This window comes from Monodon monoceros, unplaced genomic scaffold (assembly GCF_005190385.1).
Source record: "Monodon monoceros isolate NGI ecotype Baffin Bay Population unplaced genomic scaffold, NGI_Narwhal_1 Super_Scaffold_7, whole genome shotgun sequence".
Lineage (NCBI taxonomy): Eukaryota > Metazoa > Chordata > Mammalia > Artiodactyla > Monodontidae > Monodon > Monodon monoceros.
Window position 1 is genome coordinate 94,020,365 of NW_021703784.1, and position 25,232 is coordinate 94,045,596.

The 25,232-nt window shown below is 38.5% G+C and overlaps 1 protein-coding gene and 2 non-coding genes across 7 annotated transcripts in view; all 3 read right to left on the reverse strand.

The window, feature by feature from the left end:
* CKAP5 (cytoskeleton associated protein 5) overlaps window positions 1–25,232 on the reverse strand; it is a 106,914-nt gene that overhangs the window by 12,800 nt on the left and 68,882 nt on the right. For 4 of the 5 annotated variants that reach the window (XM_029207980.1, XM_029207982.1, XM_029207981.1 and 1 more), the window contains 17 exons: window positions 22,891–22,948; window positions 22,673–22,798; window positions 21,919–22,058; window positions 21,609–21,783; window positions 20,911–21,024; window positions 19,329–19,457; window positions 15,213–15,407; window positions 14,700–14,835; window positions 13,473–13,561; window positions 11,118–11,243; window positions 8,963–9,112; window positions 8,456–8,659; window positions 8,065–8,200; window positions 7,446–7,639; window positions 6,291–6,463; window positions 4,924–5,097; window positions 4,582–4,702 (listed from right to left, as the gene is read on the reverse strand). In XM_029207980.1, coding sequence (XP_029063813.1) covers window positions 4,582–4,702; window positions 4,924–5,097; window positions 6,291–6,463; window positions 7,446–7,639; window positions 8,065–8,200; window positions 8,456–8,659; window positions 8,963–9,112; window positions 11,118–11,243; window positions 13,473–13,561; window positions 14,700–14,835; window positions 15,213–15,407; window positions 19,329–19,457; window positions 20,911–21,024; window positions 21,609–21,783; window positions 21,919–22,058; window positions 22,673–22,798; window positions 22,891–22,948 — 2,440 coding nt within the window. The remainder of the gene's footprint in view (window positions 1–4,581; window positions 4,703–4,923; window positions 5,098–6,290; window positions 6,464–7,445; window positions 7,640–8,064; window positions 8,201–8,455; window positions 8,660–8,962; window positions 9,113–11,117; window positions 11,244–13,472; window positions 13,562–14,699; window positions 14,836–15,212; window positions 15,408–19,328; window positions 19,458–20,910; window positions 21,025–21,608; window positions 21,784–21,918; window positions 22,059–22,672; window positions 22,799–22,890; window positions 22,949–25,232) is intronic. The other variant, XM_029207984.1, reaches the window with a different exon arrangement.
* LOC114887847 lies at window positions 4,436–4,531 on the reverse strand. The gene has a single exon (XR_003791611.1). It is a non-coding gene; the product is annotated as a small nucleolar RNA SNORD67 (small nucleolar RNA).
* Window positions 7,846–7,956, reverse strand: LOC114887846. The gene has a single exon (XR_003791610.1). It is a non-coding gene; the product is annotated as a small nucleolar RNA SNORD67 (small nucleolar RNA).

Genomic DNA, 25,232 nt, shown 5'->3' on the forward strand with positions numbered 1-25,232 from the left:
TCTTATATATTCTGGATATTAATCCTTTATCAGATATATGACTGGCAAATATTTTCTCTCATTCTATAGGTTGCCTTTTCATTCTTGTGATAGTGTCCTTTGATGCATCCAATGTTTTAACTTTGATGAAATTCAATTTAATTATTTTTTCTTTAGTTGCCTGGTGTCATATCCAAGAAATCACTGCCAAAATCACTATATGAAGGTCTTCCCCTATGTCTTCGTCTAAGAGTTTTATAGTTTTAGCTCTTATATTTATGTCTTTGATCCACTTTGAGTTAATTTTTGCATATGGTATAAAAGTCCATCTTCGGGCTTCCCTGGTGGCGCAGTGGTTGAGAATCCGCCTGCCGATGCAGGGGACACGGGTTCGTGCCCTGGTCCAGGAAGATCCCACATGCCGCAGAGTGGCTGGGCCCGTGAGCCATGGCCGCTGAGCGTGCATGTCCAGAGCCTGTGCTCCGCAACGGGCAAGGCCACAGCAGTGAGAGGCCCGCGTATCGCAAAAAAAAAAAAAAAGAGTCCATCTTCATTCTTTTGCATGTGGATAAACATTTTTCCCACCATCATTTGTTTAAAAGACGGTCCTTTGCGCACTGAATGATCTTGTCACTCTTGTCATTCAGGTCACTAATTCCGTTTCTGTAGTGATCATTATCTCATTCAGTCCATCTACTCAATTTTTTAAAACTCTAAAATCATATTTTTTTTGCTTGGAAGAATCTTTCTGTACCCCATGCCCTTCCCCATTGTGGTCACCTTGTCTCCGTTAGCAATTTCATTTTGCCAGGACATTGCTGTTCTGGTTATTTTGTTTTATTCTTCTTCCCAGTTACTGGGTGCCTTAAGGCATGTTATTACTCTTTACATATTCAAGATTCAGTCTTGGGTCTACCTTTTGGAAACCCTCAACAATGGCAATAAATGGGAGATAGAGCATTTCTGCCCTTGTAGGTTTGTGGTATACCAACTGGCAAGCTGTCAGTCGTTTGGCAAAGTACCAAGAGCAGGCATTCCTGCTGTTTGGTCTCTAAAGGTACAAAAGTCAGAGACTTGCCAGCCTCAGAGAGTGAATTCAGCCCTTTTGTTCAGCTCCCTGTAGTTCCTTAGGGGCAAGGGAGAACACCAGGTACTCCTATTAACACTCACATAAGCCATCACTGCCCTTCCTTTAGGGCAACTACAGATCTCCACAGATGAAGAGAGATCTCTCTCCAGGATTTCTGGTGTTTTGATCCTCTTCTCTGGGCTCTGCACTATTGAACCTCAGGTTTTCCTTAGGCCCATATGGGAAAAAATCTTGTACTTGTACCAGACAGAGCTTGAGATTTGCTTAGACACTTCAGATACTACCCACCAGACCCGCCAGCTCCTCTGCTCAGAAAAGGCAAATGGGTTTGGATTGAAGTTGATAGAGAAAGGCAACAGGGATGCATGCATTCAAGTTGCTGTTTTCCAGACTCCCCGCCATTTGTTTTCTTCCAACAGCAAAAGTGTTAACAGGAGACTATTTGTCAAGCAATGTCAAAAACCTTGTGCCCTTCTGCTCAGACCTAACATAGCAAAGACGTATCTCTTGATTTCCAATCTCTCAAGCCTGCTCTTCCTCCATCCTTTCCCATCTCCGTACACAGCACCACCATCCACACAGTTGCTCAAGCCAAACAGCAAGGAGTTACTATTGATTCCTCTCCTCCCTTACATTTCATATCCAATCTATCACCAAGTCCTGTGGACTCCACCTCTGAAAGATACCCTGAAACCATTCACTTTTCTTCCTCTCCACAATGATCGTCCTAGTGCACATATCTTTCATATGAATTTCGACCACAGCTTCCTAACAGTCTAACAGGCCTCCCAGAATCCACTCTTGCCCTGCCTATAATCTGGTCTCTATGGAGTGGCCAGAAGTGACTTTTTCCCCAATTAAAATAAGTTCAAACATTACAGAAACGTTGGAAGTATAGTAAAAGAACTTTTTAAAATCCTGAATCATTTGCAAGTTGTCAGTTTGATGCTCCATGACCCTCTTGATACTTCAGCATGTATTTCTTTTTTTAAATATTTATTCATTTATTTATTTTGGTTGCGCCGGGTCTTAGTTGCGTCATGCAGGATCTTTAGTTGCAGCATATGCACTTCTTAGTTGTGGCATGTGGGCTTCTTAGTTGCAGCATGCGAACTTAGCTGTGGCATGCATGCAGGATCTAGTTCCCAGATCAGGTATCGAATCTGGGCCCCCTGCATTGGGAGTGTGGAGTCTTACCTGCTGGACCACCAGGGAAGTCCCATCATATATTTCTTCTTAACAAGACATGCTCTTTCATAATCATGATATAAGGATCAAAGTCAGGAATACTGATGTTACTACCACCTAATCCTCAGGCTCTATCCCATTTTCTCCAGTTGCCCCAATTTTTTTTTTTCCCCAATTAAGTTCTTTATAGTGAAAAGGCCCGTCTAGAATCATGCACTCTAGACCAGTTCCCTCATTCTTTCCTTGACTTTCTTCACCTTGAGATTCTGAAAATGTCCCTCAATTTGCACTTGTCTGATGTTTTCTCATGAATAGATGACATCAGGAATCTCAGCGAAGTAATGCAGAATTCCCACTGGATCCTATCAGGTGGTACATGATTTCATTTTGTCATATGATTGATGATGTTTACTTCGATCACTCAAGGTGGTTACCTGCTAGGCTTCTCTACTGTCAAATTATTCTTGATATTTTGTATTTTGGGGTTACTTTAAAAATATTAGTCCTTTGTATTTTGTGGAGAGGTACTATGAAACTAAATATTCCATTTCTCTTCAAATTTTTAATTAGCTTATATGTGCATGGACTTGTGGTTTCCTATTTTATTAAATTCAATAAATTTACAAATTGTATTGTTTATGGGGTTATAACTCATTACTATTATTATTTATTTTGATGTTCAAACTGTGCTCTCTTCCAACAGGGAGTCTGTTCTAGTTGGCCTGTGTGTCCTTCTGACATGTCCCTACAATTCTCTGAGCCTATCCTTGCTGTCTAGCACAACAAGATACTCCAGAATCATCCAGTACTTTCCCTGATTCAGCTCTGGAATCTGCCATTTCTTAAGGACCTGTTATTCCTTTTAGAGGAAAGTGGTATTTAGGAGACAAGATCTGGGGGTGCTCATTGCTGTTGGGGTGTTGCTGTTCTCAGGTCCTCTCAGTGAAAAGAGCTAGGGGATATATGCATATCATCTGTAACATACATTTATACACCGCATATATACATACGCACATACATTTACATTGATATTTATTTCTACATCTGTGTATTGAAAACCATGAGTTCATACTGACACATCTAATTCCGGTCCAACACCAGAGTTTCTATTTTCTTGTCCTTCCATATTTGTATCACCGTTCTCTGACAGTAAGAAACTTGGCTCCCATTTTCCTTATTATATTTATTTATTTGACCAATCCCTTTGTTTGTACCCAATCTCCCACCTCTGCCACCAGCTGTTCCCCAGGCCCACATCTTCTGCTTTGGCTCTGACTCCCTATTCTGAGCCAGCCGCATGCCTCCCTGCTCCCCTCCAACACACATGGATGTCCTCCTCATGCCACACTGGCTCCCCCCACGGACATCTTCCTCTTTCTGCTTTGGCTCTGATTCCCGGCTGTGTGTCACCCCTCCTGAATGACAGCCTCCTCACAATGTTTGGGCTTGAAGACCCTAACATTGGGCCACTGCCCTAACATTGGGCCACTGTGGCTCTCTACTCTCACCCCCTTGCTACAAGGTAGGTGCCTACCTTGTTTTACCCTCCTCCTGGCTTTATGACTAGACTGTTAGGGAAGGGAAGCAGAGGAAGAAGAGAAAGGTTTTTTAAAAACATGTAGCTTCTTTTTCCTCAAAATTCTCTAATGGCTTCCCATCACACTTAAAATCCATAACCTCCCTCAGTGCTTTTAAAACGCCACATGATCTGGTCTCTATCCACCTCTCAAATCTCATGTACCATTCTCTCTCTTCACCACTACGTTCCAGGCACATGGGCCTGTACTGTTTCCTGGACCACACCAAGGTCATTCCTACACAAATCTCATGTACCATTCTCTCTCTTCACCACTACGTTCCAGGCACATGGGCCTGTACTGTTTCCTGGACCACACCAAGGTCATTCCTACCCTAGAGTTTTTGTACTAGCTGACCTCTGCTTGAACCCCGACCACCAATCTAAGTAACTAGTACTTAGTTCTCTCTCCCCCATCACCCCATTTGAGTTATATTTACACAGCAGTTACTGATATTTTGTTTGTCTCTGCCCACCAAAATCTAAGAAAGTTCCATGAGAGCTGGTTCCTACCAATTGCTGTTTTTCAGCCTCTGGTGAAAGAATGCAACTGTAAAAAGCAAGGCTCTATCACAGCTCTATCCTGTGAGGCAAGTGATGCCTGGCAGTGGTCCCTGTGCACTTTTTTCATCAGGGAGGTACTGAACACTGCCTGCCTCCCTTAATACTGTAACCAGTGTGCAACCATCACTATTACAGCCTCTATAGCCACCAGTGGAATGACTGTCATGGGTAATACCCCCATTACCTGTGTCAGAGCTTGGATGCTTGTGTTGATGTCACCACTGGCTACTTGGGAGATAATGAAATTGATTGTGGATGCTGTATTACTGTGCATATCATCAAAGTGTGGAGAAACAGCCCGGATCCTAGAGAGTGGAGCAAAGGAAAATATTCAATCTTTATTATAAGGTATCCCAATGAGTTGGAATGATGCAATTCCCCACTAGATCCAGGTTTTAGTAAAGAACTGCTATTAGTCAGAGAGTAATCTGTTCTAAAAAGTTCTAACTGCACAGAGAGCTCTTTTCAACATATACACTCTGATGATCATGAAATGCTCATACTTAAATGAAATGGGTTAACTTACTTGGGTTCAGGAATAAGGACTGGTTCAAAAATGTCATCCAGTTTGTGCTGAACAAGTTCTGGCATTTCACATCGGACTGTACCATTGTCATTCTCAATCTCATCTAGATCCAGCTGGAATTCTCGGCGAACCATCTGGGCTGCCTCAGGATGCCCACTCATGCTTCGGGCTTGGCTAAGGGAAGCAAAAGGAGGCTCCTGAACTAAAAGAGACTTTTTAACCAAAGGGCAAGAGAAGCACTGCCAGCTGCCCCAAAGCTGCAAGACAGATGTTCAAATTCTGGTTTCAGCCCCCCTGAATGATTTAAGTCCTTGAGTCTAAGCAAGTGCCTTCAATGGGCAACAACACTGGTTCATGAATATCCTAAGAGAGATTGACTTGTACTTACAGTACTGCCAAGTTGTAAGTATGCTCTCTAGTTCACTAAAGCCAACAAACCTTGTACGCTATTCCAGTTGGGGCAGTAAATAATAAAGAATATTTATATTGACTCAAAGCTCACTACTTCTGGGCAAAAATTTAAGAAATATCTAGACTGCCTGGCTCTTTTCTACCAATTTAACCAGTGTTTACGTTTTTCTAATTATAAGCATCATCCCATGCAGTGTTCAGTAAATTTTATACTTGAGGGACAGTCAATCACCTCTTTTTAGGAATATTCACTCTCAGGTCAGGCCAGCATTGCATCCAAGCAATAGATATTCACAGTCTCCAAATTCAAATTGGTTAAAATTATACTCATGATATGATCCAAAATAGAGCTATCTTGCGTAGAAGGCAGTTTTTTTTTTTTTTAGAAGGCAGTTTTTTGAGTCCCTAAGCCCATTCTGGGTTGCATGCACTTTACTCAGCCTTATCTGATGAATAGGAACCTGTGCACAACCAAACATAACACAAGGAAGAAGGTGAGCCCATATTTTAGCCACATGACATTGAGTTGACACTTCTGCTAGCCAGTGGACTTTCAGGGAAGGCTTGATTCATGGGATACTTGGACACCCTCTACCTGGTTATAAAGTCTACACCAATAGCCCTCCAGAGGGGATGAATCCAAGTCAGAAGTTAGAAAGATATAAGAGCCCTGCTAATGAGAAATTAGCAGGCAGTACTTACATCCTATAAGTGCGATACATAATTCTGTCCACGGAAAAGCAGTGAAAGAAGGCACAAGACTATTTAGAAGTGGTTTTGAGACAAAGACAATGAAGACTGAAGGATTTAACATTTGGTTACAAGACATTTACGCAGACACTGTGTCATGCATGATAATGGCTACAAGAACTCAAGATTATGTTACAGGATAAGCTCTAAGCACACAAGGCAAAGTCCACAGAGATGCTCTCAGACAACTATCTCCATCCACATACTTGAGTCTGGAGGACATGTCCTCAGCTGGTCCCTTGCGTAGCATGTTGGTATTGGAGCTTATGCTCTGTGTGCGCTGAGGTTTCTCTTCCACCTGTTTTACTGGTGCAGCAGAAGGCCTCTTTGCTGACCGCTTAATCCTCTCCTCAAGCATGCTCATATCCTTTTCAGAAAGCTGTCAAAAGAGACCGAATTTAATTTATTAGCACACCCCTCTACTAGAATATGAAGAGAATTAAAAACCTAAATGGAAGACCCAAGAATTAATATCCATTTTCATGTCGAAGCAAACAGAACCTCGTATGTTAGGGTAAGTTTCCTTTCAAAACACTACATCATTTTAAAATCAACTACTGCTAAAACCTGACTTGCTATATAAGAGAACATATGAAAGAAGGAAAGGACAGAAAAGGAAAGGCTATGAATAACTACAAATAAAAAGGTCAAGAATTAAATGAAGCTTCCTCATTTTTTGGTATTACCACTAACTAGCTGTGTGACTATGGGCAAGAAGCTTCACTTTTGGTCGTCTGTAAAATTCCCATCTGCTTTATTTCCTTCACTGGCCTTGTAGTGAGGATTTAATAAGATTAATACAACTAAAAATATATAAGCACAGGGTAAATACACGTGCTACTAAGAGGTAACTGGAGTGAAGAACAGGTCCAGCCACAGTAGTGACTGGCTCAGAGGAAGTAAGGAGTCAAAAGCAGAACCTTCTGTGCTTGGAGAGTCTGGCTCATAGCTGCAGCTCAAGACCCTTTTGATCTGACAGGTACCAGAAACCACATTATATACAAGTGAGTACTTGTTCACTAGAAAATAAATGCACTAAAAATTACTGAGGAGATTGCCAGGCAGAATTTAAATCCCAGACTAGCTCAGATTTCTTGATTCAAAAATAGTTTTCATCTAAAGCAAATTGTTATGAGGAGAATGCTCAGAAAAGAAAATCTAATTTCCAGTAAAACACAGCCTGAATGTCCTACAGTAATCAGAGACACCCTCAAAGGTTTATATGGATTCTAGGACATATCGATAGGCTGAGTTTTAACAAAAAGTGGTAAAAACTTAGAGTTGAGATGGCATGAAACTTGACACCTAAGTGATCCTGCAATTCACAACATGCTGAAAATGTTCAGAGAAAAGTCACTCACAGTTCCAATCAGTTTGAACACCTGATCCCCGTGTACATTGTACACTGTAACGATGGTGTTGAGGGCAGCATTGCGCACAGCGTTGTCGCGGTCTCCTATGTGAATCGCTATCTCCTTTAAGGCTTTTCCTGGGGTTGGTTGGCAAACATTCATGCCATAGGACTCGACCAGACACCCTAGTTCTTCTAGGCACTCTGGGGAGAGAAAGGCTAGATTAAGGAGACTCAACAGAGATTTGGCATAGAGACCTATCTTTACTAGATACATTTTCCCTGGCATACATGAAGGTCTAAAATCTTATTCTGGCTCTGCCTTGAATTCTTCCTTGTTTACTGCCTTCTATAAAATACACAATGAAACAGTGGTGTTATAGCAAGGGCTCCTAGAAGAAAGAGATGCCTGTGAGTCAGATGGCCCCTGTGCACTTGATTTTGTCACCAGGGTGGTGCTGAGCAGTGCCTGTATCACCTGATACTGTGGCTCCACCAGTGTGCAACTCATCACTCTCACAGTCCAAATCAGAAGGTTAGAATCAAGAAATTTCCTGGTTCATCTATAAATTATTTCTTTTAGAGGTCACTGTTGCAGACATAGGGCTCTATTTAAATTGTTGCTTTACCTGCTCTCTGCTTAGAGTTTTTGGATTTGGTTCCTTCCATGATGAAGGGGAACATCTTGCTGGCTGGGTAGACAAGGCACATCCGGTTCAGGATGGCACGGACATCTTTACGAATGACATCCTTTGGTTCTCCGACCTAGTCAACAAGGAAAATAATGATTAAGTGATTCATTCTCTGAGTAGCAAAGGTACCCCCTTGTGTGTCACTACATCTTGAAAGAATAAAATGAGCGGTGGAAGGTGCAGATATGGAATGATCTTTAAGATATATATTAAGATATATATTTCAAATACATCATACAATAAATGAAGAGGGGAGAGGGAATAAAAGTACAGGAACTGAAGTAGCTGGGAACTTGAGTAATCTTCCAAAGTGAGAACAACACATTACCTTGAGGATGAGATAGGGGATGAAGGAAGATGCTTCATTCTCAGTAAGATGATACTCCTCCTCACTCAGCAGGGTGAAGAGCAATTTTAAATATTCTAGGGCTTTCATTAGGACGCTTGTATTGGTGTCAAAAAACCGCAGGGTAAGCCACTTTAAGATAAGATCCAGGCAACCAATGACACCCTCTTTTTCACTCTCCAAGTGCTTGAAACAAAACAATACAAAACCCTCACAAATTAGACTATAAAAATTTAAGTTCTATTAGGCAAGTAACTCTCAAATTTTACTGCAGTGCAAAAAGAAAATGATAGATTTTTAAGCCTCCATTTAAGACCCCAAATTATAGACATATAGTCATTTATTTTATCAGATAATAAGAAAGCTCTAAAAACAGAGAACATGGTGTATTCCAGTTCCTTCTCAATTCATGCAAACTTCCGATGATTTCACAGGGCTCAGTATTTTCATGCCTGAGATTCATGCATATTTATTTTGTTGCAAACTTACATCAACCATGACAGCAAGGGCTTTGTTGTGATGCTGAAAGTCTGAGTGAAACATCTCATCTTGTAACCATTTAGCCACACAGCTAGACATCTGAGTTTTTAGTTGCTCAATGTATTCATCCCGCGGAGTAGTAAAATTCCACTTCAGCACCTGAAAAAAAAACAGTGAAAAGGAGCTGTAAGGTGTTCAACTGAAATGTGGTAGAGAACTCTATTTAAAGCAGCTGCAGGAATCAGTTTAATAGGATATTTTTAAATTCACCAAGATTAATGTATAATTAAGTATGAATGCAAAATGTACTCTCAATCTGTCTGTCATACTTCTGGAAGCTTAACTCTGAAAATCTTCTAGGAATAGAATTTTCAGCAATTCTTACTAGAAAAATCAATGATCTATTATTGTATAACATGGTGGATACTGTTGGTACAATTTTAATAAAGGGCAAATTTGAAATTTCTATCAAAATTTTAAATGTACATATTATTCTAGGAGTTTAATATAAATATACTTACATATGTGCACAAAACCTATATTCAAAGATGCCTATGGCAGTATAGTTTATAAGAGTGAAAGATTAGAAGTAACCTAAATGTTCAACATAGTGGGTTGAGGATAAAGAAAGGTACATACATATGATGCATCAATAAACAGAATGAACGCATACATGCGTTGCAGATATGGAATGATCTTTAAGATATATATTTCAAATACTATTAAAAGAAAAATGTAAGATTCAGAACAAAGAGTATGGCATGTTCCCATCTGTGTAAAACGAGGGCCATATATTTATATATATATGATTGTATAGGTATGGAATATTATTATTTCTGGAGTAATACACAAAATAACTGGTCATAACATCCTCCCTGTGTAGGGAGACTGGAGTGGGAGACATGCTTTTCATACTTTCTGTACTTTTTTTGTATTGTTTGAATTTTTAAAAATTCTAATGTATATATTTTGAAAAGTTTTAACTGATTAATAAAACCAAAACAACATTAAAAGCGAAATGATCAAACTAGCCATATATAGTTACAGCCACTATGGAGAACAGTATGGAGGTTCCTTAAAAAACTACACATAGATCTACCATACGACCCAGCAATCCCACTACTGGGCATATACCCTGAGAAAACCATAATTCAAAAAGAGTCATGTACCAAAATGCTCATTGCAGCTCTATTTACAATAGCCAGGACACGGAAGCAACCTAAGTGTCCATCGACAGATGAATGGATAAAGAAGATGTGGCACATATATACAATGGAATATGGATAAAGAAGATGTGGCACATATATACAATGGAATATTACTCAGCCGTAAAAAGAAATGAAATTGAGTTATTTGTAGTGAGGGGGATGGACCTAGAGTCTGTCATACAGAGTGAAGTAAGTCAGAAAGAGAAAAACAAATACCATATGTTAACACATATATATGGAATCTAAGAAAAAAAAAAAAAGGTCATGAAGTACCTAGGGGTAAGACGGGAATGAAGACACAGACCTACCAGAGCATGGATTTAAGGATATGGGGAGGGGGAAGGGTAAGCTGTGACAAAGTGAGAGAGTGGCATGGACATATATACACTACCAAACGTAAAACAGATAGCTAGTGGGAAGCAGCTGCATAGCACAGGGAGATCAGCTAGGTGGTTTGTGACCACCTAGAGGGGTGGGATAGGGAGGGTGGGAGGGAGGGAGATGCAAGAGGGAAGAGATATGGGAACATATGTATATGTATAACTGATTCACTTTGTTATAAAGCAGAAACTAACACACCACTGTAAAGAAATTATACTCCAATAAAGATGTTAAAAAAGAAAAAAAAAGCGAAATGATCAAACTAGCCATATATAGTTACCAAATCTATCTTTTAAGGTCAGGTACAAGAAAGAATAAAGGAGTAGTATATTACATATGTGTAGTTGATAAAAAAATCAATGACTACTTTCCAGTCTTTGATTCTAAAAACAAACAAAAAAACCCCCCAAAAATAATCTTACAGAAACAAGATATAATTTATAAGCAAAAGATTCAGTTAATTATTAGATATTTCACAATGATATGAATTTCAGACAGAAAAATTATTCTTGATTACAAAACGAAACTAAAACAAACAAGCAAAAAACTCCTGAAGATTCTTATTTCTTCCTTACCTTTAATCCTTTCTCATCTTTCATTCTTTGCTCCTTTCCATTTGGAACAACAATAAAAATAGGACCAGATTTGTCTTCATCTTCCTTTAAGCTGGTTTTGCTTGGCACTTTCTTTCCTTGTGCAGTCTACAACCAAGGTACAGGGAATACTGATTAGCTTAGGCTACTCCTTCTTGGGAATTCGCTGTTACTGCCCAGCAAAAGGGCACTATATAAACCAGAGACACCTTTCTATATCATATTCCAAATGAAACAAACAAATGAACCATAGAATCTTGCATTTGATATATTTGTGTACAGGTTTTCTAAAAATGTTTCTAATAGCACTCTTAAGTAACTGTTGGTTAGTCCTTGGGCTGGCATGTGATGTGGTTGGAAAAGCTGCTATTATATATCATTGGTCTGGGTTACAGGCTATTTTTGTTTCTTGGATAGTTCTTTTAAAATAATTATTGATATAACTGACATATAATGGATAGTTCTTTTCTTTCTTGGAATCTTCAACACTGTTTATAGCTTTCCATATTAATGACATTTTGAATGGTATGCACACATTTCACATAACTTGAGAAAACTTTTCTGTTTCTCTGTATATAAAATGTATCTCTATAACATTACTGTAACTGGAGACCCTTTGAACCTGTTTCTAGAGAGAAATTTCCTAGAAACATTTTAAATACTTAAGTTACTAAAGTGGCTTTTAGGGACTTCCCTGGTGGTCCAGTGGTTAAGAATCCATCTTGCAATGCAGGGGACACCGGTTCAATCCCTGGTCAGAGAACTCAGATCCCACATGCTATGGGGCAACTAAGCCCGCGTGCCACAACTACAGAGCCCACGTGCTCTGGAGCCCGCGCACCACAACTGGAGAGAAGCCCGCATGCTGCAACGAAAGATCCTGCGTGCCTCAACTAAGACCCGATGCAGCCAATAAATAAATAGATAGATTTTTTTTTAAGTGGCTTTTAAAAAGAATCCAAGATTTAGAACCTTTGTATCAGATGGAAAGAAATTGTGAACACATGGTATATATATTTAAGGTAAAATTTGAATTTAATTACTGGAATTATTATTATTATATTATAAATATAGCAAAAGTCTGCTATTTTTAGTAGGCCAGCATTTCTTTCTAGTTCAAACACTTAAGTCATTCAGTCAAAACAAATGTGAGATCATTTATGTGAAACTGCTTCGTAAACTGCAAAAGACTGAAAAGAAAGTTGCATTAAGAACAGAGTCAAAAATACTTCAAAGCATTTGTGATCAAAATACTGAAATAAGCGCTTGTTAAATTTGGGAGGAGGAGAGGGAGAAGGACAGGAAAAGAACAGCTTCACTGGATAGTTCAGAAGATAATTACTCATTTAAATTAACTCACTGAGTTGAAGGACCCAAGCATAGGGAGGGAAAATGAGTAACTAATATTTAGAAGAATGGCCACAGAGTGGCCCTTCCATAATGTGGATGTAATAATAAATATACTGGATAATAAAACATTTCCTACTCTGCATACTTTCATCAGTTACATGCAGTTAATGAAATAGTTTTCTCCATTTATATTTACTATTAGATTTACTACTGATTGCACAGTTTTGCAATTTTCCTTTTGTAAGTATTAAACAGTCAATTCTTTGAATACAGTGACAAGCTCTGAATCTTGATATAGAAACTGATGACACTTTGCTATGATTCAAAAAATTAGGGCTTCCCTGGTGGTGCAGTGGTTGAGAGTCCGCCTGCCGATGCAGGGGACACGGGTTCGTGCCCCGGTCTGGGAAGATCCCACATGCCGCGGAGCGGCTGGGCCCGTGAGCCATGGCCGCTGAGCCTGCGCGTCCGGAGCCTGTGCTCCACAACGGGAGAGGCCACAGCAGTGAGAGGCCCGCGTACCGCAAAAAAAAAAAAAATTAAATGAAAACACACCCAGGGGATATTTAAGGTTGAGCATTTGAACACATTTCTTTAAATTGTCCAACTCTGCATGGATGCTAAAAGGATTGGTGATGCATCAAATCCCATTGGTGTGGGGACAGAAGATATTTCCTTTTAGTCTAATCAGAACACCTAATATAATGACTTTCTGCCAAATGTAAAGGAAGTTGCCTACTACTGAAAATCTCCCTCAAAGTCCTGGATGTCAGAAACCCTGGCAGTAGCTCTTGAGAATAGGAGTCTTTGTTTTGAGGTAACATTAAAAGTGAGACACAGAAACTTGTATAAATAAATACTTTATAATTAGATAATATCAAGAGTAGTAATAATCTTTCATATGTAATATAATCTTTGCTAAAAGAATGACTCAGTGTATAAAACACTTAAAAGCAATTCTACATCTAAGTTGCAGAATTAACATACCTTTGCTTTAGAGGAAACTCCTAGAGCTTTGGCCTTTTTTGGATCAGGCTTGGGTTCTACAGTGCCAGAAACAGAATCTTCAACAGGTGCTTTGAAAAAAAAAAAACATGTACTGTAAACATAAACTCTAACTAATATCACTATATTCTGGGCAGGTTAAATATATAATGATGGTGAGAAAGCCAGTAGTTTTAAATACATCTATTAAAAAAATTATTTTTATTTTATTTTTTTGAAAAGTGTTTTTTAAACAAATGTATCCATTTTTAAAGTACTTTCAGTTAGATTTTTTTTCCTAATCTTTCTTCTCCCCGATTTCCTCATGAAATTAATTCAGAAAATCTACATCTCCTTTATCAACATTTAAACTGCAGTTTAAAACCATTTTCTAAATAGCAGTTAAAAAACCTTTATGTTAGACTGATACTTCCTTAAGGGAAGAGTCTATCACCTTTGATACTATAGTAAACCATATAGCAAGATCCCAATAAATGGTATAACTGAATATATACTTTGATACCAACAATTTAACACATGTAAAATTTCTCACTTTATAGCAACAATAATTTCTACCCCACTAAACAGAATATTATTATTTTGTTTAAGCAATAAGTCTAGAAGAGCAGCAGTTACAGATCAGTGTTCTATTTGTACATTTTGGAATTTTAACATTAGGATGAAGAAATCAAGAAATTTCCCTTGAAGAAGTTTAGTAAATATTAGAATGGATCAGCAAACAGCCAAGTGTAGTGGAAGGGGAACTCATTTATGAATGAGTTAAGCAGAGGTCTCTGCTGGTTCAGCCACTGGCTGGCTGTTTGGCCTTGTGCAAGTCACTTAACCTTTGGTGTTCCTTACCTGTTAATAAAGAGGGTTAAGCTAGATGGTCCCAATTCTCCTTCTAACTGTAATATCCAATAGCAGAAAATAGTTGTGGAAACCTTAAAAGTAAGATTGAGCACTTGCTTTCTGGAGTATTTCATTGTGATACTCCAAAACTCCTTTTTGGAGTTGGAAATCAAATCATTCATCCTTAAACCCTCAGCACAGTTCCTGGCATAAAACCAGGTAACTTGACAAATGTTTATGAAAGGAGGGTAAGGAGATGGAGGGAGGATTTGGGATCTAAGCCATGAGGAAATGTGATTAAAAAATGAAGGTTTCTATTTCTTTAAGAGTTCCCTTGACTATTTCCTTCCCCTTTAACCCTCTCAAAATAAGAGTTACCTGAGGCAGGCTGGAATTTGGCTGGAGCTGATCCTCCCACGGATTTGGAAGTTGCTTTAGCAGGTGCAGCGGGCTTCGCTGGCATGTTAGCTTTGGCTTTCTCTAACATGGCCAACACCTGATCTTTAGAAGTTGGCTAGGGAGACAATATAACAGAGGTGAGAGGCCACATAAACGATATACTCATGCTATGCTTACTAACAGACCTGCTGTCAAATCCTTGAGCTCCTAGTTTTGAAATACCAATGAAGTAAGGGAGGCAGCACATAGTGCAAGAGAAGTAACACATTATGAAGTCACAGTAAATTAGCTGCCATTCTAGAAGGTCACAATTTTCATCCCTGCAAAGACAGCAGATTCTTTAGAAGTTCTACACTACTAAACATTTTATTTCTGCTCTCACTGGGATTTCAAGTTGAAACTCATAGGAGGTTAATATGATCTTTTGCCTATATAAATTCATGTTCAATATTTTTCTAAATGGCTTTTAACAGCAGCAACAAGTAGTAGTACTTTTAGTTTCCCAGTAGCCTTGGCCATTTTCTCATATCCTAAATGCATCATGAAGAATGGCAAGGCATCTTGGGCCTTCTTTCGCACATCTCCGTTGCGATCCTCTAGGCAGGAGTAGAGGTGGGGAACACAAAGGATAAGGTCTGTGGGGGTGGAACGGAGAGTCGGTAGTTTCTCAGCCAGCCAGCCCAGAAGCTGCCAAAAGAAATGAAGACCAGTTACACACTGCACATAGAAAACTGTCATTATTTATGATCTTCAGCTTAATGATTTTATCAGTACCAAACACTGAATTAGTTCTCACACTACAACTTTCCAGTGTGAAATCAGTCATTTCCATTGTCCAATGAAATGATAAACATGCAATGAAGATAATCAGCTAAGATAAGGACACAGTTTTTTGGACCACGTTTGAGCATTAAGTTATAAAGCTTTAATAGTTCTTAATGCATCTTAAACTTTCACTTCTTTTTTAATTCTAAGAACTATTCAGCTAGAGAAGATGCAAAATATTTATTTGATTAGAAGATGACAAGTTCTACCAGGACTTCTGCTTTCTGCCTTACATAGACAGTTTTTCTCTATATCTCTAAAATATTCGTTTTATTTTTTGTTTGTTTTTCAGCCATGCCGTGTGGCTTGTGGGATCTTAGTTCCCTGACCAGGGATCAAACTGCAGCCACGGTAGTGAAAGCAGAGTCCTAACGACTGGATGCCAGGGAAATCTGTATTTATTTATTTTTAAAATTAATTTTTTAAACTAAATTTATTTATTCATTTTTGGCTGTGTTGGATCTTCATTTACTACGCATGGGCTTTCTCTAGTTGTGGTGAGCAGGGGCTACTCTTCGTTGTGGTGCGCTGACTTCTCATTGCAGTGGTTTCTCTTGTTGCGGAGCACAGGCTCTAGGTGCATGGGCTTCAGTAGTTGTGGCGTGCGGGTTTCAGTAGTTGTGGCTCGCAGGCTTTAGGTGCATGGGCTTCAGTAGTCGTGGCATGCAGGCTTCAGTAGTTGTGGCTCATGGGTTCTAGAGCGCAGGCTCAGTAGTTGTGGCACGCGGGCTTAGTTGCTCTGCAGCATGTGGGATCTTTCCGGGCCAGGGCTCGAACCCGTGTCTCCTGCATTGGCAGGTGGATTCTTAACCACTGCACCACGAGGGAAGCCCTGCATTTATTTTTTAGTTGAGATATTTATTGAGATGATTATATATTCACGTGCAGTTACAAGAAATGATACAGAGAGATCCCAGGCACTCTCCTCCGTTTCCTCCAACAGTAGCACTTTATGAAACTATACTATAGTATAAACAACCAGGATATGGACATTGATACAATCCACTGATCATACTCAGATTGCCCCAGTCTGATTCTGTCTCATTTGTGTGTCTATATTGCTTTCTCTACAATTTGTTCATGTGTTAGTGTATTCCCGCAGTCAAGATTTTGAACAGCTCCATCCCAAGGATCCCATGTGTTGCCTCTTTTATAACCACATTCACATCCCTCCTCCTACTCCCTAATCCCTGGTAACCACTAATCTGTTTATCCATTTCTAAAATATGAGATTTCAAACTCATATAAATAGAATCATATAGTATGTAACTGTTTGGAATTGGAACTGTCAGCACAATTCCTCTGCGATTTATCTAACTTGTTGCATGTATCAATAATTTGTTTCTTTTACTGCTAAATAGTATTACACATATGGATATACAACAGTTTAAGCATTCACCTGTTGAAAGACATCTGGGCTATTTCCAGATTTTGGCTATTATGAATCAGCTGCTATGAACATTTGTATATAGGCTTTTGTGTAAACATAAATTTTCATTTTTCTGGAATAAATGCCCAAGACTTGCTGGGTCATATAGTAACTACACGTATAGTCTCGTAAGAAACTGCCCAACTGTTTTCTGGAGTGGCTATACCATTTTACATTCCCACCAGGAGAGTGTTCAAGTTTTTCCACATTCTTGCCAGAATTTGGTGTTATCACAATTTTTTATTTTAGTAATTCTGATAGTTGTCTGTGATATCTCATTGCAGTTTTAATTTGCATTTCCTTGAAGGCCAATAATGTTGAACACCTTTCATGGGCTTATTTGCCATCTGTATATCCTCTTCAGTGAAATGTCTGTTCATGTCTTTTGCCTATTTTGTAATTAGATTTTTAACTGTTGAGTTTTGAGAGTTCTTTATATATATATATATATATATATATATATATTCTCGATGATAGTCCGTTATCAGACACAGAGGTTGCAAATATTTTCTCCCACTCCAGCCTGTCTTCTCATCTTCTTCACATGGTCTTTTGCAGAGTAAGAGTTCTTAATTTTGATGAGGTCCAATTTATCAAATTTTTCTTTGATGAATTGTGGTTTTGGTGTCTAGTCTATGAATTCTTTGCCTGAAGAATTTCTATATCCTGAAGGTTTTCTCCTATGTTATCTTTAAAAGTTCTATAGTGTTATGTTCTACATTTAAGCCCATAATCCATTTTGAGTTAATTCTGGTGTAAGATGTGAGGTTTAGGTAAGGTTTATTTTTTTTGTCTCTGGATGTCAACTGCTCCAGCATCATCTGGTGAAAAGGCCACACTTCCTCCACTGAATTACTTTGGAAACACCGTCGAAAATTAGTTGCTCATATTTGTGTGGGTCTATTTCTGGGTTTCCTCTTCAGCTCCACCTATCTGTGTCTATCCTCTTCCTCCTACCTCTTGCTATCACAGTGTCTTTTTTTTTTTTTTTTTTGCCACACAGCTTGCCTGGGGAGATCTTAGTTCCCCAACCAGGGATTGAACCTGAGCCCTTGGCAGTGAAAGCATGGAGTCCTAAACACTGGACCGCCAGGGAATTCCCCACAGTGTCTTGATTATGTTAGCAATTTAACTTAGTAAGCCCTAATATATGGTAGAGAGGTTCTTTCCATTTTTTTCCCTTTGTCAAGATTGTTTTAGCTAGAATATAAATTTTAAAATAACCTTGACTTTGTCTATAAAAAAAACTTTCTTGAATTTTGATAAGAATTACGTTAAATGCATACATCAATTATGTATACATTAAATGTACAGAACTGACATTTCTAATTTCTACTATGTTAAATCTTCCAATCCACAAACATGGCATGTCTCTACATCTATTTGGGTCTTCCTTGAATGCTTCATCAGCATTTTTGTAATTTTCAGTAGACATATTTTGTATTTGTTTTGTTAAGTGTATAGCTAAGGATTTCATTTTCTTTGGAGTGACTGTAAACTGTACTGTGTTTGTAACTTCGGTTTCCATATGTTCAATGTATTATAAAGAAATGTGATTGACTTTTATCAAATGTGATTGTGTTTATTTTGTATCCTGCAATCTTACTGAACTCATTTATTAGTTCTAGGAGTTTACTTGTAGATTTCCTGGAATTTTCTTTGTAAACAGTCATGTTATCTGCAATTACGGATAGTTTTATTTATTCTTTTTCCAACTGTATGCCTTTCATTTCTTTTTCTTGCCTTACTGCAGTGACTAGAACTTCCAGTTCTATGCAGAGTAACAGTAGTGAAAGTGGACATTCTTGCTTTGTTCCTGATCTTAGGGGGAAAGCATTCAGTCTTTAACCACTAAGAATATTATCATTTACAGAGGTTTTTTGCAGATGCTTTTTTATTTAACTTGAGTAATTCTCTTCTATTACTAACTTACTGACAGCTTTTATCACGAATAGATGTTGGATTTTCTCAAATCCTTTTTTTTTGTCAACTGGTAGGATTATATGACTTTTCTTTAGCCTGTTGGTATGATGGGTGACACTGATAGACTTTTGAATGTTGAACTATTTTTATGTCATGATTAAAACCTCTTACTTTACCATTTAAGAGTTCAAGCAAAGAGAAAACTTCACAAAAAGGCTAGTCCTTTAAAAAGTTTTATTGTTAAAAAAGCACATGAAAGGAAAAAAGAAAAGGAAGCACATGAATAAAAAAGCTCCAGGAATTTGGTTTCATATTATTAGCGATCTTATAATGGAACTCATTCTATCCATTCATGTATATTTATTAGGTAGGTCCAAGCCTCTATGAAGGTAAAAGACATGAGTAAAGCAAATCATATTTGTGGTACTAACCTCTTGCCTCAAGAAAGGATTCTCCTTTTTGAGCTCTTCAGAAAGATCTTCCCCCTCCAGCCATTCCTTCATGCCAGTCTGTTCTGCCCAAGCATTCACTGTTGCTAGGGCCGCAGCTCGAACATTGTTCTGAATGGAAGACAGAATCAGTAAAGGTAACACTGCTATGGTTTGGAGGTAGGGAGTGAAAAGCCTGTTACTTTATGAACACGAACAATGGAGGTTTCTCTAAAGTCCACATGAACATACTTGGAACATACTTCATCTTCTTTGAAACAGAATGTAGATCCATGTTGTACTAAAACTCCAAAGTAAATTAGAAACATAAAACTCCAAATTGTAAAGATCCTATACTCAGTTAATTAGGGAAAACAGTGACCTGGGCATAAAATATCATGTTAGGGGAACAAACTCTTAGGTTTTGTTTCCTGAACTTCTGGGGACTCTTATGTCCCTGGTTATCTGCTAAAGAATGTAATTCTACCTGTTAGAGAACTCTTAATAGTTAGACTGAAATTAACAATTTGATTGAACATTTTTGTTTTTATATTAATTTGCATTCATAGAATGAGAACGACTTACTGACGTGAAAAATACTTAAATAGTCCAATTCCTCAAATTAAATGAATTACACAAAAATAGAGAGACATTTGAATATTCAATTAAGGATAAACATAAGAGCTTGCAACTTTCAATGTGACAAATTCCAGGACTGTGAAACTGCAAATATCTTACTGAAGTACCAGAAGATCCTACTCTAGTAGTTGAGGGAACAGGTAGAAAATAAAATACATGATCCAAAATTTATATGTTTATTCACTCTTTATACCAACACCTTAAACAATGATATCATAATCATAATAGCAACCATTTTTTGAGTACATACTGTATGAGACAGGTGCAGGTACTTTATGTACAGTTGCTTATTTAATTCTGTAAGAATTAAATTTCATAGATAAAAAACTGAAACTCAAAGAAGATAAACAACTTATCTAAGGGTCACAAAGCTAGTAAGTGAGATATCTGATCACCTTAATAATGCCTGGGAGGTAAAAATTTTTACTATTTTCCTCCTAATATTCTCTTCTCTAACAAAGTTTATAAACTGTTTACATGCACTCTTACATGTAAGAAAAGGATTGGGGCTTCCCTGGAGGCGCAGTAGTTAAGAATCTGCCTGCCAATGCAAGGGACACGGGTTCGAGCCCTGGCCCAGGAAGATCCCACATGCCGCGGAGCAACTACGCCCGTGCGCCACAACTATTGAGCCTGCGCTCAAGAGCCTGCAAGCCACAACTACTGAGCCCACGCACCACAACTACTGAAGCCCGTGCACCTAGAGCCTGTGCTCTGCAACAAGAAGCCACTGCAATGAGAAGCCTGTGCACCATGACGAAGAGTAGCCCCTGCTCGCCACAACTAGAGAAAGCCCGTGCACAGCAACAACGACCCAACACAGCCAAAAATAAAAACAAATAAATAAATACATTAAAAAAAAAAAAAAAAAAAAGGATTATTCTTAGCCCAGTCATGTGGCTGGCCTATTCCAGAACACAGCTGTGGTAAAAAGAGTCAGGTTTACCTTGCTGTCTCCAAGCACTGTGATGATAGAGATGCCTAAGTTCTTCACATGTTGCTTGATGTTTGGGCCCATGGCTACTGCCAACTGCTGGAGGATATTCAACGTCTGCTGCACCTGGGTGGGAAAAGCCAACACCTTATGTTCAAACCATTGCAAGGTGTGCTCAAAGTTTTGCAAGTTTGCTGCTATACAGTCAATGCAGTAGGAAGTTTCTGGCCTACTTTAAAAAAATCAGCTCATTATGATACTAATCAGCTTATGAATAATTTTTGGGTGATGGTGTCTCATTTTATCATCAGTTCATAAAATTGGAGTATTAGAATTTTAGACTAGAGATTACAATGCTTTATAATTTTAAAGTAAGGTAAAGCCTAGTTTAAGAAAAATCTCACATAAAAATCCAAATTTAAAAATTAGAAATTAACTTGTTTATGGGTATTACAAGCAGTTTTATACAAAAATACTTAATATCAGAGCCCTGTAAACAGCAAATCTGAGATTCATGAAAATTTGATTAATAAACTTGCCATCTACCAACATATCCTGAGGCACACTTAAGAAATTAAAGGAAGCTATTTCTAGTTCAAAGCAATAGAGTGACTAACTCCTTTTTGTTTTTGCTGGTGAAGGTTACTGAAAAGGATCACCTTGCAGGGGCAGAGAGGGGAGAGAAAAAAACAGGCATATATTCTACGTACCAAGATTTTATTTGAATCGTTGAGTCGACCCTTCAAGGCAGTTGGAAGTTCACCTATGTTTGGCTGGATAAATTTTGCTTCATTGATAATACCTGCCACTTCATCTAGGCCTTCTTTCCTGATCTTCCAATTCTTGTCACCAATCTTAGACACCAACTCTGAAGTGATTTTATCACTGAAAAAAAAAGACAGAATCCTTAATTCCAGATGCCTAAAAGAACAATGATGTCACAGAAGTACCTTGACTGAGAAACAGAAGACACCATTAAGAACTAAGTATAATACATCGAATAAATCATTAGCAACAAACCTGATTTCTGTCCTTGGCAAAAGATCCACAACATCATTGCTCCCATCATCTGGTTCGTCTCCATCTTCTCCTTCATCTGTACCACTTGTACTGTGTTTGGAAATCCCTCTGGTTGGAGCAGGTGGGTTCTGTCCCTGCATCTACACACAAATAAGTCAGTGAGGCTAATGAACTTGATGAAGAATATGAGAGCAAACTGGTTAGAGAATGGTACCTGTGTCAAACTTTCATATTCCTTCATAATACTTAATATTCACACAGCACATATTTTAATTCCTACTTAGATTCCAATTTTGAGACTATGTGACAAAAGATATCTTTATACAAACCTATTAGAATATGACTTCTCAATCATAAAGCTGTCATTTGACTTGTATGCCCAAGACAATACACAGCAAGTCTGCCAAAACTTAGCAATTTCAATTAGAAAGTTTATTCAAGGAAGGTCAAGTTTCTTTTTACTTAAAAAAAAAAATTTAATGTTATATTTAGTGTACTTTTGGAATAGGTAATACATTCAAAATGTTTAATATTCCAAAGCTACAAAGGAGAAAATGTCCCATCCTATACTATAGCTACCTAGTTCTCTTCCTCACAAAGTCATCTATTTCTTATGAATTCTTCCCAGGGATACCTTATACATATAAAAGCAAATACATACATATTCTTCATTCCAAAGGGTTAAAAGTTTAAACTTAACTAATATAAGCATTCTCAAGTCAACTATGGATTGTATCATTTGTGGAATCTTTACCTTCTCAAATTCTGCATCTATCTGGGATAGGAGGGCAGGCTTCTCATCCTCAAAGAACATTCGCAAAGAGGGACCAACGTACAGATACATCACGCCAAGCAAGGTGATGGCAGAAGTCCTCACAGCCTGGCAGAACAAAAATAACTTTTCAGATCAGAACAGAACCATAAAGATGGCTGTACTTACTACTCTTCCTATACATGCTGGTATGTACTCACTGGGTTTGTTGCAGCAAGAGCTGTCTTCACATTGCTAATGAAAGCTTTCACGTTCAATCTAGAAGAAATGATACTTAGAATGAAAAACAGGTGAAACCTCAAAATACTCAATGGAGTTTTATAAAGCCAGACTCTAGAACCAGCTTCCTTTAGATATGTCCTGAGTTTCACCTATTCTCTTTCTACACTCATTTAAAGTAAGCTTTAAATACTATCTATATGCATTAGATCAATCCAGTGTTGATCTCTTTCCTGAACTCCAGATTCATATGTCCGACTGCCTTTGTGACATTTCCATTTCTATGTCTAGTAGATATCCTACATCTGTCAAAACCAAACTCCTGATTGTCCACAGCCCGCCCCCAAACCTGTTCTTCCCATAGTCTTCCCTATCTCAGTAAACAGCCACTTCATTCTCCAGTTGCTCAGGTCATCCCTGACTCCTCAGAGTCACCCTTGACTCCTCTTCTCTCTTAAGTTCAATATCCTGCTTAGTTCTACCTTCAAAATATATTCTGAGTCATAATACTTCCAAGCCATATAATTTCTTGACAGGATTATTTCAGTAGCCTTCTAATTAGTCTCCCTGCTTCTGCCCTTGATCTTCACTATCTGTTCTGACTGAATAATCCTCGTATTATTCTGCTCAAAACTATCTAATGGTTTCCAATTTATTCAAAACTTTCAGGCCCTACACAACCTGGGCCCCTGTTCTTTCTTCAATCTTTATCTCCTACCACTCCCTACTCACTCTTCTACTCCAACTGCATTCTGAAGAACAATTACTCCTTGCTATTTTAAAATATATCACGTGTGCTCCTGCCACAGGGCTTTTGCACTTGCTGTTCCCTTCGTCTAGAATGTTTTTCTCCCAGGACTTCCCTAACCACTTCCTGACGCAGTGGTTAAGAACCTGCCTGCCAATGCAAGGGACACAGGTTCAAGCCCTGGTCCAGGAAGATCCCACATGCTGCGCAGCAACTAAGCCTGTGCACCACAACTACTGAGCCTGAGCTCTAGAGCCCGCGAGCCACAACTACTGAGCCTGCGTGCCACAACTACTGAAGCCCGCGCGCCTAGAGCCCGTGCTCCGCAACAAGAGTAGCCACCGCAACGAGAGGCCCGTGCACCGCAACGAAGAGTAGCCCCTGCTCGCCACAACTAGAGAAAGCCTGCGCACAGCAACGAAGACCCAATACAGCCAAAAATAAATAAATGAAATAGCTTTATGAAAAAAAAAATCTTGGCTTTGCCACTTTCTGTGACTTGGGCAGATCACTTAAGCTTTCTGTGCCCTAGTTTCCTCATCTATAAAAGGAGAGAACAATACCTCACATGGTTTTTAATGATGATTAAATCAAATGAGTTATTATTTAGAAAGTGCCAGGCATAAAGTAAGTCTATAAAATTTTGTTAAATAAAATACAATAGTTCCCCCTTATCTGGGAGGGATACTTTCCAAGACCCCCCAGTGGATTCCTGAAACCTTGGATAGTACTACATATACTATTTTTTTCCTATACCTATGGAACTATGATAAAGTTTAATTTATAAATTAGACACAGTAAGAGATTAGTAATAATAACTAATAACAGAACAATTATAACAATATATGGTAATAAAAGTTATGTGAGTGTGCTCTTTCTCCTTAATCAAGTTTTTCAACTCTACCAGAAATGCAGAGGCTGCTTCACTGGCAAACGCAGCCTCTCCTGTAATTTTTACATTTTTCAGTCCCAACCTGTTTCTGAATCTGTGTAGCCATCCTTACTTGCAGCAAATGGCTTGGTGTCACTTGTTTCAGGGGATCCCTTACTGAAATCTTCATAGGCTGCACGCTTTTGGGTGGAACACATTGCCATCAGTCAGGTTTTCTTTCCGTTTATGTCTTCCACCCAAAAATTCAATGCCTTTTCCATCTTAACTAAGCACTTACAATGTTTGCAGTTTGAGGTGCAACAGTGAAACTCACGAATTTCTTTTTCCTTCACAATTTATGGATAGAAGATTCTTACTGTAGATCTTAGCAACCTCAGCATGCCAGTTTTTTCTTTCCTTACTGAGTTGAGAACTTTCACTTTTTCGTTTAAAGGAAGCACTTTACAGCTTCTTTTTAGCATATCCAAATTGCCAGCATCTCTACTCTTGCACTTTGGGGCAATTTTTTTTTTTATGACTTTTTTGATGTGGACCATTTTTAAAGTCTTTATTTAATTTCTTACAATATTGCTTCTGTTTTATGTTTTGGTTTTTTGGCTGCGAGGCATGTGGGATCTTAGCTCCCTGACCAGGGATCGAACCCGCTCCCCCTGCCTTGGAAGGCAAAGTCCCAACCACTGGAC